The following is a 19,810-nucleotide window of genomic DNA, read 5'->3' as shown; positions in this document are numbered from 1 at the left end:
GAAGTAGGTTCAGGCTTCAGAGCGTGTGTCATGGACCTCAAATGAACCTCCACCATGGCTTGCCTGAGGTCATTCAGCAGATTCCAGATACCCTCGCTTGCGCAGAACGTGGCCCGACATCAGGATCTGAGGATAGCTGGTTGGCACTGCTGTGGGATGCTCTCAACTCTGAGAAAATATAGCAAAGCTGATATAACTCCTCGGATGGACACAGTTACAGAAGTTCTCCCCTGGCTTGGAGAGAAACTACTTCTCTTTCTCTTTGAAATACTCTCAGCATGGAGGTTATGAGCTAAAGCAGACGTAGGTTTGCCCCCAAGCATGCAGGGTTGCAGTTAATATAGGAACTAAATTTCAGGGGCGTGATGTTAGTCCCTCCGCTATTCAGAGGGGGCTGTCTGTTTAATCGCTGACTTCCAGTGATTTATGGAGAGTTGGTTAAATGTCTGTTAAAGTCAATGGGAGCCTTTTGATGTCAGTAGGCTTCAGTTAGGCCCACAGTCTGCCCATTCTTGTAGCATCTGGGTAAGTGGCAAGCGAAAAGCAGGAATGATAAAGCGGGCAGTGAAAGTAAGGAAGGGCTGAAAGAAGAAAAGCCTTTCCTTGAACAAAAGCCTGGCTCGAAGGTACAATGTTTCTCAGAGCTCTGAAATGCACAAACTGTTGCTTTCTTTTTTGGCTTTTCAATGTTCTATTTTGTTTTTTAACGGACAGTCTGTTCTCACTGCTGTTATTACTTTTAAGCACTGCAGCCCCCATTGGTTGGGGGTGTTGTAGAAACGACTTCATTAGCATTTATTTAGATGTCTGCCTTAGGAAGCAGCCTTGATTGATGTGCTCATTGTCTGGACTTTCCAGATGACTCTGTGGCCGTACTTATCTCTATTATGCCATTCAGTTTTAAGCAACTGTGATGGTTTGGGGTGTGTGTGGGGCTGGATTTAATCTTCAGAACATTCTTCAAACCTTAATTCTCACAAAGCCGATTTGGGGGGAAGGTTGTTGCTGCTTTCCTGTTTTATAAGTTGGGGTAATGGATGCAGAGAGGTTAAAAGGGTCACCCCAAGTCAAGCGTGGCATCCCAACTGGAGCTGGAATCAGAACAGAGAACTTTCTGACTCCATCCTCAGTGATGAGGCTGTGCTTTTCTTTTGTATGCTTCTAGCCTAATGAAGCACAATTTCTAAATGCTGTGTGGACAGATGAGCCAGATCAAACAATTGCTAGCTGACACTCTCACCCGCACTATTGCAAAGGCCAAAAAATTACTTTTCCATCAGCAATATGTGAATGTTTGGATCATCTACATCTGCAGCCCAGTCACAACCACTTCGACCAAGAAGTGTCCCTGCACAGTAGACTCTGGGGAGAAAGACCAGGCACCCATGAAATGTGTGTCATTTAGGGGAAAAAGCCTGTGCAAGTGTGGGTCCTTACAAAAGCCAGGCCTATTTTGGCATCTACCAAACCTCTGAGAGAGTTTTTCACCTCTAAGTTGCTAAAGCCTGAAAAGACTAGTCTTTTTTTCTATGCTGATGTTTAAATAACAGCAGTAATAACTCTATACCCAGATACCTTTCTTTATTTTCAAGACCCTTTGGTCATTAAATATAACCCCCTACTTGAAAATAGTAGATGACAAGAAAATAAACTTGGAAGGCTTTTTCCTACACGAAAGGCTTGTTACCTCTCCAAAAGCCAGCGAATTTCTGGACTTTGCCTTTTGTAGTCAGCAGAGTTAGAAAATAAAAGGATAACAGATATGGGACTGGGGGGATCAATCCCGACTACTGTGAGTTTTGGTATCAGGAATAATCTCCCTGTTTCACACACAGTTCTTCACAGGTTGCTGAAGTGGATGTTAAGGGGGCACAGGCATAGCAATGCTTACACAGGAGTCTCCCATGGAGACAGCTTGCTGCCCTAAGAAGCGGTGTGTCTGAGTGGTGGCTCTTGTAGTAGTGAATGGCTGAGTGGCTTAGGAGGGATTACCAGCCTTCGGTTGCTGAAGTTAGCAAGTCTCAGGGCTAGTTAGTGCTGTCTGTGAGCTAACAACGGCAGTGATTTAGTGGGGGAGACCTGCTTTTCTAGTTGGATGTACAGCTGGGCTACCAACCTGATGAAACATTGAAGACCCCACATTTTGCATGTGTTGGGCTATTACTCTTTTTTTTTTTTTCCTTTCAATTCTATGCTGCTGTAGTTGTTGTTTATACTCCTTCCTAAAGTGACCTGGTTTATCTCTGTTAAATGTCTACCCCTCTCTGCTCCTAGAGGTGTCTGGATTTCAGTGAAGCACGAAGCAAATCCCACAACTGCAGTCTGATTCTGCAACATACTGCATGCCTTTGGCCAGCCCTGATTTTGGTGGAGAACAGGGTTATCAGCTGTTTTGCACCTTGCGAGTCTGGAGCCCATGTAGAGTGTTGGCTGTAAAAGATGCTCTAAAAAAGGAAAAATACTTTGTGTTTGCGATAACTTCGCTTATCACAGTACCTTATGTGGCTATTAGTAGAAATTAGTGTAGAATTAGTACTAATTGGTACCTAGAGGGGAAAAGAGGAGAAAGAGAATGGATAAGGGACACCTTACATTAGGCACATGTAGTACAGGCCATTTCACAAGGGAGGGGGACAGCTGAAAATTCTCACTCTTTCCTGTTGCTGGATCAGATTCCTTTGGTAGAAAGAGGGCAGGGTGCCCTGGGGATATACCTCAATAGCCCGAGGCCCCCTCTGACATCAGGTCAAATATTCCAGGTCACATAACTGAAGGCTGCATGATGAAACTCAATATTACAATGGATCAAGTGCTCCTGCCACATGGAGCCGACGTGCTCCTGCCCTAACGGCCTTGGTGCGCTCAGCAGATGCTCAGGGAGAACGGAGGATTCAGCCACGTCTGAGCACAGGGCTCGAGCAGGAGTGATGGAGCCGACGGGTGAATAAACCTGAGCTGGACTTAGGTTAGCACTGTTGGTCACCAACTGTAGATGGAAGGCTGGTGGTTGTGGCAGAGTAGACTATGGCTCGGCTGGGGTGGAAGGAGAGCAGGGAAATAATGTTGTGGTTTGGGGAATAGTTTTCTCTGCTCTACACGGAGCAAGGAAAAAAGCTTGAAAAAATGGGAGCCCTGATGTGCCACAAAGGAGAAAGTGCCACTTTCATCTTTTCCAGTGCCAAAGTCTAAAATTAAAGCCTACTAAATGTCTAGGTCCAGAGACAGAAAAAAGGAAATATTGCACATATTTAAATGTGACTGACAGGCATTCCAGTGGAGACTGAACCTGCACCAAGAATGTGAAAGTGGCCTGTCCCCTCTTCCAGAAAAACAAAGCCCAGTGACTTGCCTCCAAACCCCATTTTGAAAGCTCAAATCATTTAAAATCAATTTCTGCTGCAGGTGTCCAAATAAGCCCCACTTTCTATCATCATTTTTCAGTAAAAATAGCTTATACTTTGACATCTGGGAAAGGTGAAGGTGTTGCCAAGCACTGAGCTGTCATAATTACTGTCATAATTTGCTTTCTGATTATTTAAAGTCCCATTAGTTAGATTTTGTTCTTCTTTTATTCTTATTAACATCTTCTGGTAGAAGTGAGAGAGCATGGCTGATGGGAAGGCAGGACTCCCATATTCTGCAGAAGTGGCACATAATGTTTTACAAACTTATTCCCTGCCTGCAGCCCGAAGCGCATTGCAGGCTGAACTCTTTAACATCTTGAAAGCTCAAAGCAATGTGGAAAAGTAAGATTGAACAGCAGAACCCAAAGCTATTTTTTACTACAGAATTGCTAGTTCACCTAATAAAATGCTCAAAATTCCTAGAACTTTTAAGCCCTTCTGAAACTTTATTGCCACTTAGGCTTGCCTCTGATTTTTGTATAAATAACATTCAGATCTTCAGGATGGTATGGTGTCAGCAGTATTAATACCTGTTATTTTGCGGGGTGAAACAAGTGCTGGTGAAAGTGCTGGATGTGAACAGACTGGTCCCAGGCAAGGTGCTGCTGTGGCATGGGCAGTTTCAGTCTTCTCATTTTCAGTCTCTTCCTACCTATATTCCTCAGACTTTTTTCTGAAGAACTGTATTTAGGAGTATCTGTGCCCATTCAGGCTCTCTTCCCTCCACTGAAACTGGTAAAAGGCTCCCTGGTTATTTCTGGTTAAAGTCTTGGGGTTTTGATCAATTCTTTGCTATATGTCACTTAGCTGCTTTTCAGTGAGAGCGATTTAATTACTATTACGAGCCAGTATCTTGTAAGCTTATTTCTTTTGGAACCCTGTTCTAGTCCCCAAGAACATTATTTCCATGCCTTTATTTCTCTTGGATGGGCTCTTGCATTGCAACTGCCCTGGGTTAACGCTTGCAGAAGTTTGAACTGCTGGTTTGGCTGGGAGCATTCCGCATTGATCACCTTCCAGTAACTCCCAGTGACTCGGTGTCCTGCAGGCTGGTATCCGAGCTCTGCCTTCGCTTCAGTCCAGTTTCATTAGTATCACTTTGATTTCACTCTTTGCAGTCAAGTAGAAAGTTCTCACAGGGGAAAAGGATGCAAGTTACATCTACAGAAATTACACATTATTCATCACAGCTAGATTCAAACCCATAAAGGCAGTTCTGTCATCTGTCCTACTGCTTCTCAGAGCTGCTCTCTTCCAAACCCTGAAGCCTCCAGAGTAAAGCTGCTGTTCTGCCTGGGAGAGGTGTTTCATCTGGGTATAACAGCTGAGATGCTGAGCTTGAGAGGGAACAGACTTGGTGGTTTTTGTCTGTCCTGGTAAGTCCAAATTTCAAGGCAGCCGATTATCTCGATAATGCTTCTAGTGGTGAGATGACAGATAATCAAAGCAAAACGCAGATTTGTCCTTAGACTTAGAAAAATTTGAAATGCTACAGGGACACGTTTTTTTCTCATGAGCTTGGAAGATTTCCCTGACTTTGGGACAGTGAGCACTTCTCTCAAATGGCTCTTCACCAGGGATCGACAAACTGCAGAGGGACCTCATATTTAATTGAAAACATACCCAAAAGCATGCTTCCCTGAATTTCCTGTGTCTGCAGTATTGGCCAAGAAATCAACTACCTCTTTATACTGGTGCTTTCAGGGGCTTCATATTGGCTTCGATGGGCTCTCTGCGGTGGTGCAGACTGGCTAGCCCTTACCCCTAAGGATGCCACGGCATGAAGATGCCACCTGTGGCAGAACCTCATTCTCGTGCTTCCTTGGTTTTCACACACAAATTCCCACTATAACTCACTTCAGGCAGTTCTGTGGGGCAGCGAGGCTTTGGTAGGGACGTGTGACCTCCCCCGTCCCACACCCCGGGGTCTGCATGCCAGCCCCAGTGATGCTCACGAAACCCGGGCAGCAAAACCTGCGTTGATACAGAACCTATAAAAACCTGGCTTAACTGACAGAGACCAGGGTCGTGTTTACCCACCAAGCCTCCACTTTTTCTTCCATTTTCTATGGAGGAGACCGATTTCCCAAAACACACGATTTGTGAGGAAATTTGATTTGTGAGTCAGTGAGTCTCCTAACCAGATAAATGTTCTACTTTCCACCCAAAAAGCACCACAGCTTTTGGGAGAGTTGTGCTCTGAGACGACCGACCATGTTTCAGCCCCTTGTTGTTCTCCACAGTCCCATGGTGAGGGTGGTGCCAAACGGGAAAATGGCAGTGTTTTGGGGACAAATTTGGTTTCCATCTGAAAAACTGTGATTTTATGGCCCTCTGAAAAAAATACAGAAAAAAAAAATGTTGTATCTTGATTGATGCTTCAGGGTTGTCTTTTTCATAAAGCTCTTTTTCACCCGTTTGCTATGTCCTTTGGGGAGGGCAACCTGCGGGCTGGGGAAGCTGCTGTCTGCCCCGGAGCTGAGCTTTGCAAACCCATCATCTCAGGGGCCGCCGGCAAGGGCAGGCGGTCGGGGACGTCCCATAAATCCAGCGGCTGCAAAATCCCACCCTAATAAAAGCTGTACTCTCGGTCGCGCACGTCGGCAGTGGCGGGCGGGGGCGGAGGGCAAGATGGGTTAAATAACGGTTAACTAAGGCGTGCTGTTGCCTCAGCAACCCCCTCCCCATTCGTGTTGGAGCTGGAGGCGGGTGTCTGCCGGACCCCTGCGGCTCCCTGACAGTGATGGGGGTCAGGGAGGCTGATGTAAATCTGTTCAAGATGGAGTGGCATCCCAGCTGTCCCGGTACCCTCCTGGTACCACAGAGGAACGACGCTGGGCTTAGTCCTATTTAAAAAGAGGAAAGAAATCTGTCCTTGTAATAAGCTTCCGAGTGTGGCTGCTGGACACCCCCGACCGCTCGCACCTTCATGATATCCCTGGAGGAAGGGGGTGAGATATTTTGGGGAGCAGTGTCAGTCTCGAGGACCTGCCAATTCTGCATGCTTGAGCTGGAACTGTCAGGTATCACCTGTGGGGCCAGCAGCTGCCAAATCCCACTTTTCCAGGCCATTTCAGGAAAGGTGGGCTTTTGCGTCGGATTATGGCTGCATCCAGACTCCCCTGTAGGACGTGGGAATTCAGGCAGGGACAGAGATGGCTGGTTATCCTTTTAGCCAGCGAAGCAGTGTGGCTTTTCCCCTGGGAGGACGTTGGGGGGGAGGGAGGAAGGACAGCAGCTCAGGTGTGCCCCAGGTGCAGGTGAGCTCACTTGCTTGGCAGAGCCCCTGCAGCTGGGGCAGAGCCAGATGGGGAACACAGTCTGTGCCAGAGCCCAGGGTGAGTGGACAGCTCTCCAGAGCAAGGTAGGGTTGAACTGGGCTTTATTTCGGTTTCCTTACAAGGCCTTAGGTTGGTAGGGTGCTTTTCTTCAAGGTCATCTATTTGCAGCAGGTTTTTTACTGGTTGGAGAAGCCAGTGAGTGGAAGGCAGGGAGCTCAGGCTGGTGTTGGAGGAGATGAGCTCAGGAGCTGGTGTTGGCAACCTCTGAGGCTCATTGTCTTGGCCGATGCAATCCTTGTTTTGCTGTGTTTTGATGGTAGAAGTTGGAGATAACTTACCTGCAGGACTAAATCTTAGCAGAAGGAGCTGGTGGAGGTGAATGCTGTTATGTGAGGAGATGGAAGGGGGTGATTAATGTGTTGATGTCTCACAGGGAGCGCTGTGGGGGAAGAGTTATGGCTGGATTTTCTTGTTTTGCTACAGTTGTGCTGCCCCCTTGTAGAAAATCTCAATTTTTATGAGTGTTCTCTGAAGCAGGATTATTTTATCTCTCTTTTGCAGAGTTGCAATGAAATATGAAACTCATGGATGTCATGGTTTTCTATTTCTGTCACAAATCCCTTCCAAAATGGATGCATGTACTGCATGAAGTTGCTTGAAATTCCCAAAGGCCCTAGCTCTGCAAAGCGAACTGTAGCCGTCTGTCCTGATGTGAGTTCTTTGCAGGGCCAAGTCCTGACCTGGTTTGGGGATTTTGTTTTCTATTTTTTCCAAGTGATCAAGTATCTGTAATAAAGGTGCTAGTGCAAAAGGCACTGATTTCTTCATCGGAGCATCATCAAGATGAAATCAGTGAAATGTGAGGTCCTCACACTCCTTTAGCGTGGACAGGTGGGTTGGACTTGTTGCATTCTGTTATGGTGCCTTTCCTTGGGCTTGTCCCAGTGCTGGAGGGAATTTTCGTTGGAGCCAGCTCCCAGTCTGATGGCTGAGGTAGCGCATTTTGCTGCGCCGTGGCTCCTGGGGTGTCTAGACGAGGGCAGTTATTGCTGGGCTGGTTACTGCCCAGTCATGTTTCCAAGGCTGACTGGGCACTGATGTGGGCACTTGAATCACAGAAATGCAAGAACTGAAGCTCTGGTTCTGATACAATCTCGTGGCACTACCATCTGGGGCCCCGGGCACTAGTGCTCGTGTTTAGCCTCAACCTTGTTTGCGCCAGACCCCATTAGAATTACCAGAATGCGAGAATGCGAATTACAGATTAAAGAAGGTCAGAATTTACCATTTTGCATCCTAAATCTGTGGTTTTGTCCCTGATCATTTGGGCTGTTCACTTTTCTCCCCAAACTCTCCCTCATCCTGATTGATACTTGTTTCCTGCTCTTAAAGCTCTTGAGAAATTACAATATCTGCTGTGTGATTTGCATTAGACAAGTACAGTCAGAGTTCTTGGCAACACTGAGAGCTGTCTCCACACCTTGTTGAGCTGATTCACTCAGGAGTCAGCAAAGGCTTTGGAGTCCTGTATCTGCTCAGGTTTTGTGAGGGAGGAGGCATCAAGTCAGAGAGATGAAGCAATAGTTTATCTCCCTCTTATGGCCAGATTCAGAATGGCTGCACCGCACAAGCGTTTGGTAGAGAGGAGAGGGAGCAGGGAGTCCTTGCGTTTGTAAGCTTTGGTGGTTGTGGACATGAGAAGCCCTGACTGCTGACATGGAATTAAGCTGAGTTCCGTTTAAGGAAGCTGATAAAATATATTTTTCACTACAGTATAAACAGAAAAATATCCGTGAAAGGGTTAAACTACTCCAGTTCCTTGAGGGTTTGAACTGGAGAAACTGGTGTCCAGTTCAGCAAAAAGCTGGAAAACAGGATCCTGCTCAGCAGCAATTGCAGCTACACCCTGTACTGAAAAAGAAGGTGCTGTTGGAAAACCTGGCTGGTACCCGGTGATGCCCACGGTCCCAGGTGCAGTGCTCTGCTTGCAGCAGGTGGCATACGAGCAGCGTTGTGACAGTGGGTGATGCTCTTGCTCTTTCTACTGATATGGTGAAAAGACAGCAAAATGCTCCACTAAATATTCCAGGTATGATTTCTAACGCTCCCAGCACCCCTTCTTCTGGCCAAGATAAAAATAATATCTTGAAAATGCTCTCTTCCAGGCATATTGGCTGTGCGTTGTTAAAACCAATCATGCTTGTCCTAAAAACAGGAGAGGAAGTGGAGCTGGATGTGGTTTGGGTTTGAGACCCCTGTGTGTATTCCAGCGTGGATTCCGAGTGCTTTGGCAGTGACTAGCTTGGTGTTTGGGGCGGTGAGTGACCCTTACAGAGGCCCAGGTTTGATCCTTCTCTGTGCCAAGGATTCAGAATTCTGGTTTGGACTTGCCTCCAGACAGTCATCATTATTCCACTTTGGCGGAAAGGGGTTTTGTTGCCTCACCTGTAGGCTGCGAATCTGGGTGTCTTGCTCATCTGATATCAAGATTCAAAACTGGGCTGGCTGTGATTTCAGTAACAAGTTTTAAACTGGGAACTGCGTTACCACGACGTGGGAGTACTTGAAGGATGAATAAGGCCTGGGTACTAATGAGTGAAGGAACCAAAGATGAGAGAACTTCTACCATATTACTCTTTCCCATTTGGCTGTCCTCCCTTCACCAGATCTGCCTGGATTTAGGTGTTTAGTTACAGGGGTCTGAGCTAAAAAATCTGCTTGCAGTCACTCGGGGATTGATCTGGAGACTTGGGCTGGGCTCAGCTCTACCAGGCGGAGACATCGTGCCAACTCTAGGAGGGGATGTGGTTACAAATGGAAGAACTGTCACTGGAAAATATTGGACGGTTTTAGGCAGGGACTAAATCTAAAATGGCAATTTTGATTCTGCTGCTTCTGGTGAAGTCTACTTGGTTCAGTGTCTGACTTGTCAGTGGACTAGATACTAGTAAAACTGCTGATGAGGGCAGAGAACTGGTTGGGCTTGAGTCTTTGCTCAGTGAGTTACTCCTTCTTTGGCACATAGCAGCATCACTACCTGATGGTGAGATGTCTCTTGAACTGATGATGTTAGATCAATGCTGTAATATTGAGCCTGAACCAAATGAGCTGCTCAAGAACCTGCTCTGGAGTTGCAAAAGGGCTTGAAGAATGCACGTGTCCAAAATCCAGGCTAAGGTGGAACTGTGGTCTTGTTAAGATGGTCAGGAGCTGCAGTGACTATTTTGCACTGTTGGTAATCTTTTTCAGGTTAAATTGAAAGAAGCAGCTCTGGAGTAGTTGTCACAGAACAGTTCCACAGCAAGTGTCTCGGGGAGCATCCATTTATTTTATGCATGAGTTTTCTCACTTGTATGAGAAGTTGGAAAAAAAAAACAGCCACCCTAAAATGTCTATTAATTATTTATAGCAAGAATCAGTTTTACTTCAAGAATGTGTTTTAACATGTTATTAATCATTTAACTCCCATTCAGTACTTATAATTAAGTTTCTCTTGGACCAAAGCATGTATATTCATAAAAATAACATCATCGTGATTCCATCTAGATTGCCTTGTGTGTTTGGCGGTATGCATTACATATAAATTTTTCAGAAATAATGAGGGAAAGACAATGGACTTCTGCTCTCAGTTTTTCTAACATGACAGCATTTGGGACTGTCGAAAAAACCATCAGAACTGTTGTAAGGCTGCAGTCAAGTTTTGATGTGAAGAAGGGAAAATAGGTAGTGGAAAAGTAAGAAAAGTTCTGCAGTGCTGCAAGTAACACTTGAACTGAGATGTTTGCATAATATGAGAAGTAGAACAACTAAGAGAGCCTCCCCTTCTTCTCTATTTTCTGTAGTAAGACTGTAGAATTTAGTTAGTTTGCTCAAGAGAACCCAGTTCTACTTGTCTTTGACTAAAGAGCATTAGAGTTCAATGTCTGTGTAAGAATTATGTATCCAGTGAAGTTTGGGGCTATCCGGAGTGCAGGACAGCAGCATTTTCTGTTTTGCTGGGACTTGGATACGTAGGTTATAAACCCTCTGGGACACCCAGCTTTGCAGGAAACCTACAAAAATCTGGGCCATAAAGCTGGTGTCCAGACTAACTTCTCAGGCCTGCTTTTGCCCAAAGGGTCAGCTGGAGAAAGTTCATTAATACACCCCAGTTCCTTGTGCTCTGGCTTAAGTGACCAGAGTGATCCATCAACCCCAAAGGCAGCCCAGGAAAGTACAGCAGCTGAGGCAGTGCTGGAGGGGAGCAAGCTCACATCTGCTCATGGCTTTTTGGGTGGCCATCATCAATGCACCCTGCTCTCCCTTCTTCTCCCCCCCCGCCCCATGATCAGGGTGGGTTTTTTTGCTTTACTGTAAGCAACAGCTAGAATTTCAGGCACTGCCTTGTATGCTGTGATGGAAAAGTGCCAGGATGATTGACTGACGCATGGCAGTGCAATCTTTCCAGATAGGTTTGAGGGTTTGGATGGGGTTTTTTTCATCCTTCACGGGGCTCATGAAACTGGGTTCATTGGTTCATAGTTCAATTTGTCTGCTTCCAATTCTGGAATCTGACACTAAGTGGCATAATTAAAACTCCTGTTTGGCCAGAAAGTTGTGGATTTCAAGATGATTCCATGAGACTTCAGCTATAATGTCCAACCCTTAAGACTTGTACAGTATATCACAACATACCAGTCTCTACGTATAGATGTGTGCATTCCTTTCCTTCTGTTTTCATTGTATTGGGCCTAACTACAGCACCTAACTCCCTCCCCCCTCCAGGACTTACGTAGGAGAGTAAAGTGATCTTCACTTTACAGGCAAGCAAACAGGTAAAACAACTAGTCGCAGGCAGGGGTATGGGCTCGCAGGACTCTGCATAGAACTTGTACCTCCCAGTTCTTAACCTAGAACCTGCCTACCGAGCCAGGCTGGCTCCTGCAGGCTCTGGACTCCGGCACTTCCACAGGGCAGAGCAGTATGTTAGTGTATGCTAGTTAGAATTCAGTTTAACGCAGCACCACATTCAAAGAGAGAAGAATGGAAAAAACCTCTTAAAAACTACGATGACCGAATCTGTTCTCCTTCACTCAGCTGCTAAAGCACTTGTCAGAGGTAGGAAACACAGGTTGATTCCCTCTTTGTTGCAATAAACCCAGCTCTGCTTTGTACTTTTTCAAATTGAACTGATGTCCCTGCTCCCTACTGCTACTGTAATCCAGACTTTGTCTAAGAACAGTTAGAATCCTTTTCACTTGCTCTTTCTGGACTCTTGACTTTTTTTTCCCTGCATAACTGGCTCAGTTTCAAAAAAGTGGTCAAGACACCCTACCAGGAGCTAAAAGATGGATCTTTTCCTGCCAAGAGCTACCCTTAAGGCTCTAAGGGAAAATACCTATTACTGATTTGGAGAGCTGTCTTTAACCACCAAATCAACATGCAGGAGAGAACCCTTTCCTCCTGTACCCCTTGTCCTGTCTTCTAGGAGGAACACAGATTGCGTAACGGTGAGAGTCAAGCCACACAACCAGATCATCCCAAAGTACATTTTTCAAACCATATCAGGAAGGTTGTGGCCAATATAGTTATCACTAAAAAGTACAGGTATTTAAATTTCCATTCTGAGAAGAACACTCTTAAATGGGATAAAAATATTGACAGAAGAATCATGTGTCAGCAGGACTATACAGAACTGTGCAGAGTGCAAACTTACTGCAGTGGTGAAGTTCACAGAGCTCTCTTGTGAAGGATTTAAAATACCAGATGTTGTCATCTCCATTTCGGCATATAACTGTGTTGAGAGGAGGTACTAAGCGAAATAAAATTGCTGCAAGATTAAACCACAGCATCAATCCTCCCTGCAAATTACCTGTTTCGAAAAGTGAGCAGAGTATAGCTAGAACTGCATCTGTTCACATACAAGGCCTGGGGGGAAGGTTGTAGTTGAGGTATGCAGCCCATGAATAGCAAGGATTCAAAGATTATAATGTGTTATTCAATGACATAGGCAGTTATTAACATGGGCAGTTATTAGCTTAAAAGAATGCTGTCTGAAAGGAAAAACAATGGAATAGCTCTACCCTATTGCCAGCAGTGCACTGTTTTCACAAAGTTGAACAGGCCTTCACCATCACTAACACCGAACTGAATTTACTCAGAATTTATACCTCAAATGATACCAGGTAAGGTCAGTTCAGTTCTTTGATACTTTAGATTTTTTGAGAGATGCCTTGTATGGAGAGGTGTACTAATATCCATCTTATTTCATGGTAACTTCTACTAATAACCCCATGTTGTCAGACCTGGATTAATCTATGAACTGTGTGAGGTCACACTTCCATTAGAGTTCCAGCAATCAGGACTACTGGATTTCTTTAAAGTAGTTTTTCCATAAGAAATCTGAAAAAGCTAGGAGTCAAGAGATGCTTTTTGAAGTCTTTTATTGCAAAAGGTATGGACATCTGCTGGCAGAATATTTGATCACATTCTCTACTTGACTGTCATCCAGAGGACACTGCACATATTCAAACTGAAAGCATAGGACAGTTTCCACTGGACACCTGAGAAATTTCACGGGAAAGAAAAGTCAAGCTGAAAGAGACAAGTTTCAAACTGATCACCTACTCTGGTTGCCCTTTGCTTCCCCCAGTTACCTGGGAAATAAGAATTAAATCAGCTATAGTCATAGCTAACTGTAAACATTTTCCTGCAGTACAACAGAAATTACCTAGATAATTGATCCTGAAGTGTTGTTTCCAGTTTTAAACAGGAAATGTCTTTCGTAAAGCAGGCAGTGCAATGAGTTACACCTGACTTGGCACCTACTCTCACTGCTGTGTTACACAGCAGAGGTGTATGACGCTTCCTCTTATCTGGCTTACATCAGAGAAAACCTGACCACTCTTACTTGGTCTCCAAGAGACAACGCCACCCCCCAAAACACCTTTCTTTTCCTCCTGCTCCCAAGGCTAGTATCATCTCAAACCACTTCCCTGCTCCCTCCAGACAAGAGCCAGCTCCCTTTTTCTTCCCACCCCCTTGCCCGAAGGCATGACAAACAAGAATACATGCTGCTCTCGGTATTGCTGTTGATAGCAAAAGTATCTTCACATTTTGGCTGTCCCTCCACAGGCAGAACTCCAGGTGCATCTGAATTTCACCGATTTCAATGCCTTCCCACGGGTCTGACAAAGGTAAATCATCTTTGGCAGACAGCAATCCTGCACCAAATGGAACAAGTATTCCATTGCCAATCTAACAGGACACGTATTCTGCAGCTGCTTAGTATCAGGAACTCACTGAAAGACAAAAAAAGAAGAGAGTTTGGAGGATAGTACCTTCACCAGTAAATGCATTTAAACAGAGAATACATTAGAAGGTATTAATTAACAGCTGCACTTAGCTGCAGGTGATGACGGACTTTAAGCTACCTTAACTGGACAAATGCAAAGATCTATCAAGGCATTAAGGCTGCAAGTCACAGATAACTAAATAACTCAGGATGACACCACAGGCACTTTAACTTCATGCTAATTGATCTAATAATTCCAAGCATACGAACAGCTATTGTAGGTTACTTATTCCTTCTTAATAAATCAGCTGTAGATTATGAGGAAAATTTTTGCTTTCACAAAGCCCTAGCAGATAGAGTAATTCACAATTAACTTCCTTTAATGCAGCATGGTTTTAAGCTCCCCAGCAAAGCTGGAGATGATTGAAATTTTCCATCGAGATAGTGGTCCCTCAGTAATGTGCACACAGGCCTCGAAATTCAAATCAACGCTAAGCAACAGGGCCTTCGCAGAGAGGTGCATAGTCATTTGTTTTAAGACAGAGTGGCAATTATAGCCCCCCCCCCCCCCCCCCCTTGAGTTATTTTAATCACAAAAGCCAGAACGAACTTATTTGCAACAAAGGCACCCTCAGTCCTTTTAGCTGGAAAGCTACAGGTTGCTCTGTTTAAACCAGTCATTTGGAATGAACAGCTATTCACTCCCAGAGACATTACCCTTACTCCAGCAGTGAACATTTCAGCCACTAACAATTCAACACTCCAGTATGTGTTGTAAAGAAGAGCTATCTAAAACTTTCAACGCTAAAGCACAATAACTTGTCACCACTCTACTTTCAGCTGTATTTCAGTAAAGGATATATATTTTTAACCCATTTGATGTTGTTCTGAAAGCTAGACAGCCAGTTCCATGTCAACCACTGCTGGATGTGCTTTCACAGGAATAAAAGGCCTTTGGCCCGATCCAAAACCAGCACTGGCAGAGTCCACAGTCTTCCTTGATAGCTGTTTTACATCATACCTATGTCTTCAGGCCTAATATATTTTTAGCAGACACTAAAGTGGAAGCAGCTCAGATGACTGTCTGACATTGACAACATGCTGATGATCAAAGTGTCTTCCCTGTCAAGCCAGGAAGAATACAATGTCTTCTCTGTCTTGCATTATACAAGATACAGAGATGAGATACATGAAAAATGTAAGCAGTAAGTGCAGAGATACAAGACCTTTAGGAGGCATCCTGAGATGGAGCAGGAGGATCCTTATTCTCAGGCTCTGGAGGAGGAGGAGCTGGCACACTTTCCTCTTTCTTTTGTGCAGCCAAAAATTCATGAATTGCCCTCTCTATCTGAGGCCTGAAGATGTGGTTTAGTTTTGGATCCACCACCTGAGAAATAATTCTGTCCACTCCAGCTTCCAGCATTCCTGACCTTGAACAAAGACAAAGAGGTCATTCAGCTCCTCTGAAAAACTTCTCCCCAGTCTCTTCCAGTAATTCTCCAGAGCTCTCCTGTCAACTGCAATTAGCATGAACATGGTGAGAACTGCAGTCCACTCGGCGGATCCTTAACAGGGAGTTGTTTCAATCACCTATTTCCCCCCACCCCCATCTCACTTCTCCCTACAGAATTAACAACTGGCACCTGGTCTCCCAGGTACTTAAAGGGCATGTTGGACAAGAGCTACTTTAATAGGGCTCATGTGGAAATGAGGTCAACACGAAAGCAAACAAACATATTTTGGCACAAATAAGGGCAACAAGCTATTCTGAGGAGGCGGGCAGGTAAAAGCACAGTCTTTTTTTTGGCTGACTTGAGGGAGGAGAGGCCTCCCCCCTAATAACATTACTGTCACTCCTTATAACTGCTAGTCTAGACAGATGGGTATTAATTATAAAAACAAGCACATGTAGCACACAGAAAAGTTTCTGGAACTGAACACTAGTAATTGAAGTGACTTATTACTTCAGGGGCTGCGTCAGACTCTTGGATTGTGGGGCACAGGCTGTCTGGCAGGCTTAAGTCATGTCTGCAAGGGAGCAGGGGACGGAAAATGGAGACCTTGCCCGGCCCTTGGAGAAGGAGCCACAAGACTAACAAGGCCATCAATGCTGGTGAGCGAGTGGGTGCAGGGTCATGGCACATCATGTCACCTCCAGGTAACAGCACATGTATACGTGCATGCAGCAAAGGACATACACGTCTTGGCACCCTCAGCGCTCAGTCTTGCAGCTACAGGAGTGACAGGGACTCTTCAACTCCGTAATACTGCGTGTCTGGTCTTTATACTAATAGCCTACTTAAACGAAGTACTTTACATTCGTCTCATTACAGGCTGTCTGATACAACGTTTTTCAATTGTCTGCTTCATCCTAGTGGTAGGGTAATATGAAATGAGAAACAGCATTCAGGGACAAACATGTCTCAAGGTCTGCAAGCAAAGGCAGGAAATTCTGTACTTCCAGTTAACATCCCCTCCTCTAATTACAGATTAAACAAACTAATGTTACACACTAATGACTTACTATTTCTATTAAGTGCTCTGAAATACAGTCTATTCTGTGTGTGAGATATTCTAACAGCTTTCCTTATAAGCATAAATGCCATTATGAAGTTCTCCACTGCCCCTCTCCCCACAACCTTTACTGGGAAGTTTTTATTCATTTAGTCAAACAAGCTAAGGCTCACACTTCAGACTGCAATGAGTTAGCAGCAAGAGATACTAAACCTAAATCTCTAAGCAGCATAGTTTAAGCTGGCTTTCCTGTCATGCTGGAAATGTATCTTAAATAGCTTTACAAAAGCTACCCTCTGCTGCATGAAATCAGGCTAGCCCAGTTTGATTACTCCCTGCTAGGGGTCAGAGTCTACTTAAACAAGCTTTGGATCTTCAGGATTTTTTCTTTAAGTGATGTAGGCTCTTCTCTGAAAATAAAGATCAAGGTCATTCAGCTCAGCACATGAGGTACAGTCTGGTTAGCAGCTACAGTGCTGGTTATCTGCAGTGATAACTTGGCTAGACAGTGAAAATGAGTACTTCACCATGCTGCTAAACTCATGAAAATAGAGATTTCAGGTAAAGCAATAATGAAAGCATTTTAACAAGACTTAAGATTGCATCCACTATTATAATAGAAAGCAAAAGTGTTCTCAAAAACTTAAATAAGAATTTGGAGAATTAAGTAATATATAACTATTTTATCTCATCACCTATCAAACAGCATTATGATTATTTTACAGAATGTTATTTGCTTACTGAATCACACTCTGCCTTAGCCCATTTCGTAACTGGTTTTTGTTCATTGCTGGATTCCATTCCTGTTTGTCCAGGTGGGTCGATACAAAGTTGTCTACTTTCTGCCGCAAATTTTGATAGGCTGGCTAAAAAAAATAATTAAAAAATCCGGTTAAACAGCTAAAAGATCTCAAAACAATCCCCTGCCTGAGTTTTTCATAGTACGTCTTTTGTCCTGTACACTGCTGCTGCTGTTTATGTTCTCCATCCTTTCACTCCCTGAACAAAGGTAAGCTTGTTCTACCAAAGAACAGTGGGTTAGTGTGCTACTATAATAACTTAAATAGCTGGATAGATTGGTTTTAAAATTGTTTTCTGCTCGTAATATTACTTAGTGAAATGCAGACTGCCTGTGCAGCCAGGAGTTGTTTAAGCAGAGTTCTTATTGTCTGGAAACCCTCCGTCACAGAATTCATAAAAAAAATGGTTCAGTAATACTGTCACTAACAAAGAACTTAATTCTTTGCTTTTGTGACACTAACATAGAAGATAAGAGTTATGCGAGTTTTATCAGTGGAAACTGAACTACAGTGAACAGGAACTGAACTAACAAACCCAAAATAATACAGAAGACCATCCAGATCCTTTCCGTACAAGGAAAGGACAAGAGGGTGGCAACATTTAAATTTCAGAATTTGATATGCATATTGGGACGATGAATGAAAGGGTTGGTAACCGAGGTGCGGTGCCTGTCCTGGGCAGTGAGGTCGAAGGCTAGGGTATACCGATCCCGACAAAGCTGCTCTGACCTGCAGCTGCTCTGTGCCGATGACCTGACAGCTTCAGGAACGGTTGCTATAGCTGCTGGGGTGGCCTGCAGTGACAATTGCAGCTACCAGAACTGGGCTCTTGCTGAAAGCATAACACTTAGGGAAGCAAAACACCAATGTTTAATTTTGACAGGGCAACTGCGAACCCAACTTCAACACTGCCCACAAATGCTGAGGAGTCCATGTTGTGACTGAGGAAGAAATTGGTTCCAAACAATCGTCTGAGAGTATCTGCTCAAGAACAAAAGGTTAAATGTTTGTTTTGGAAATGTAGGAACCATGCTCAGGAGGAGCGGTGTTCTTACGGGACATCGTTTTCCTAACAGGCCTGGGCTAGAAAATGAAGGTTGGAGCCTGCGCCCTGGCCTGTTTCACCTCCGGGCCGCCTCCCGAGCAGCCCGCCCGACAGACGCCGGTCGCGGCGGGTGCGTGAAGCCCCCCGACCGAGCAAGCAGGGCCGCGGGCAGAGCGGAGGCCAAGGGCCGCGGGTGTCCTTTCGACCAGCGGCAGCCGGGTGCCAGGGACGGAGCCCCCGGCTCCGGCCCGGGGAGGGGACGGCTTGGCGGCGCTACCTTGGTGTCCACGTCGGCCAGGCAGTCCCGGCGGAAGCCGTCGAACAGGCCGCGGCTCTTCAGCTGCTCCACGATGATGGCGATCAGCTGGGCGTCGCCGGGCGGCAACGAGGCCGGGTCGGCGGCGCCGGGCCCCGATCCGGAGGCCGCGCCGCCCGCGCCCCCTCCGCCGCCCGCTCCGCCGCCTCCCCCGCCCGGGGCGGCCCCGCCGGCGCCGCCGCTCTCGGACATGGCCCACGGCCTGCGTCCGGGGCCCGCCAGCAGCTGCGCTCCGCTCGCCTGCGGCCTTCGGCACCACGGCCGTCGCCGGCGGCGCGCGGCGTTCTGCGACACCCCGGCGCGCTGCATCATGGGGAGGCGAGTCTTCCGCCGCGGGGGTTGCTATAGGCCGTGGGCCGCCGCCCGCTCGCAGAACTACAAGTCCCAGGGTGCACCGCGGAGTCGCCCCCACAAGGCAGCGGAGGGGCGGGCGCCTTGACTTGCGATGCATCCTGGGAATTGTAGTTCGCCCCGCGGCCTGTGTGGCGCGGCCGCGGCGGGCAGGTCGGCAGCGCCGGAGCCGCTCTCACCGGCCAGGCCGGTCGCAGGGCGCTGAGCACGCAGTGCGCTGCTCCCTGGGTCCGCCCGGAGCAGGGTCGGTCAGGCCTCTGCTCCACAGGTGCTGCGTCTGGGGCAGAGGGCCCCGGGTTTACCTCAGCATCGCGCAGGCCGAGGCGGTGCGGGATCCCCGCCCCGGGCAGGCTCCCGGGCTCCTCGAGGGACATCGGCTCGGTTGCGACTTGGGGAGTGGTTTCCAGTGGTGTAGTGAGGACAGCGCCGGTGTAAAATCGATAAAAATCGATAAAGAATCGATTTGCGTGGGGTCACCCTGGGTTTCCCCCCCTTCAGCAGGCGACAGCGGTCCCTGCAGAGCGGAGGAGCGGGGGGCTCTGGTAACTCCGCTTCCTCCGCTCGGACAGGCAGTGCCACGCGTAGTTCTGGTCACGCCTGCAGGCCACAGGGTACAAGTTCCACGCGTTAGCTTTGTTTCCCAGTCACACTGTGAAGAACTGAAGTCCTCAGGACGTCCCCACCTTACCTGCGGGAGGGCGAGCCGTGCGCGGACGCAATCACCCAACCCTCCCCGCAGACGCGCTGCGTAGGTGCATCCTCACCTTCCTTTCCATGCACTACCGAGGGAGCGTAAAGATGAGCCCCCGAGGGGGGCGGGAGCGGG

General features: G+C 46.5%; 1 protein-coding gene across 1 annotated transcript; it reads right to left on the bottom strand.

The window, feature by feature from the left end:
• Positions 1–13,090: 13,090 nt before the first annotated feature.
• BOD1 (biorientation of chromosomes in cell division 1) lies at positions 13,091–18,960 on the bottom strand. Its single transcript, XM_075441375.1, has 4 exons — positions 18,595–18,960; positions 17,214–17,338; positions 15,185–15,388; positions 13,091–13,965 (listed from the first exon to the last, which is right to left on the bottom strand). The coding sequence occupies exons 1-3, from the start codon at positions 18,943–18,945 to the stop codon at positions 15,187–15,189; spliced, it is 678 nt and encodes a 225-aa protein (XP_075297490.1). The 5' UTR covers positions 18,946–18,960; the 3' UTR covers positions 13,091–13,965; positions 15,185–15,186.
• Positions 18,961–19,810: the final 850 nt, after the last annotated feature.

The sequence above is a fragment of the Opisthocomus hoazin genome, chromosome 22, assembly GCF_030867145.1.
Source record: "Opisthocomus hoazin isolate bOpiHoa1 chromosome 22, bOpiHoa1.hap1, whole genome shotgun sequence".
Classification (NCBI taxonomy): domain Eukaryota; kingdom Metazoa; phylum Chordata; class Aves; order Opisthocomiformes; family Opisthocomidae; genus Opisthocomus; species Opisthocomus hoazin.
Note: the sequence above shows the minus strand (reverse complement) of the source record. Positions and strands in the feature narration are given on the sequence as shown.

Coding starts and splice junctions, on each gene's coding strand:
- BOD1 (XM_075441375.1), bottom strand. CDS start 18,945: ATGATGCAGCGCGCCGGGGTGTCGCAGAACGCCGCGCGCCGCCGGCGA. Junction 17,339..18,594: donor TGGCCGACGTGGACACCAAG/GTAGCGCCGCCA, acceptor TATTTTTTTTAG/CCAGCCTATCAAAATTTGCG. Junction 15,389..17,213: donor CTAAGGCAGAGTGTGATTCA/GTAAGCAAATAA, acceptor TCTTTGTTCAAG/GTCAGGAATGCTGGAAGCTG.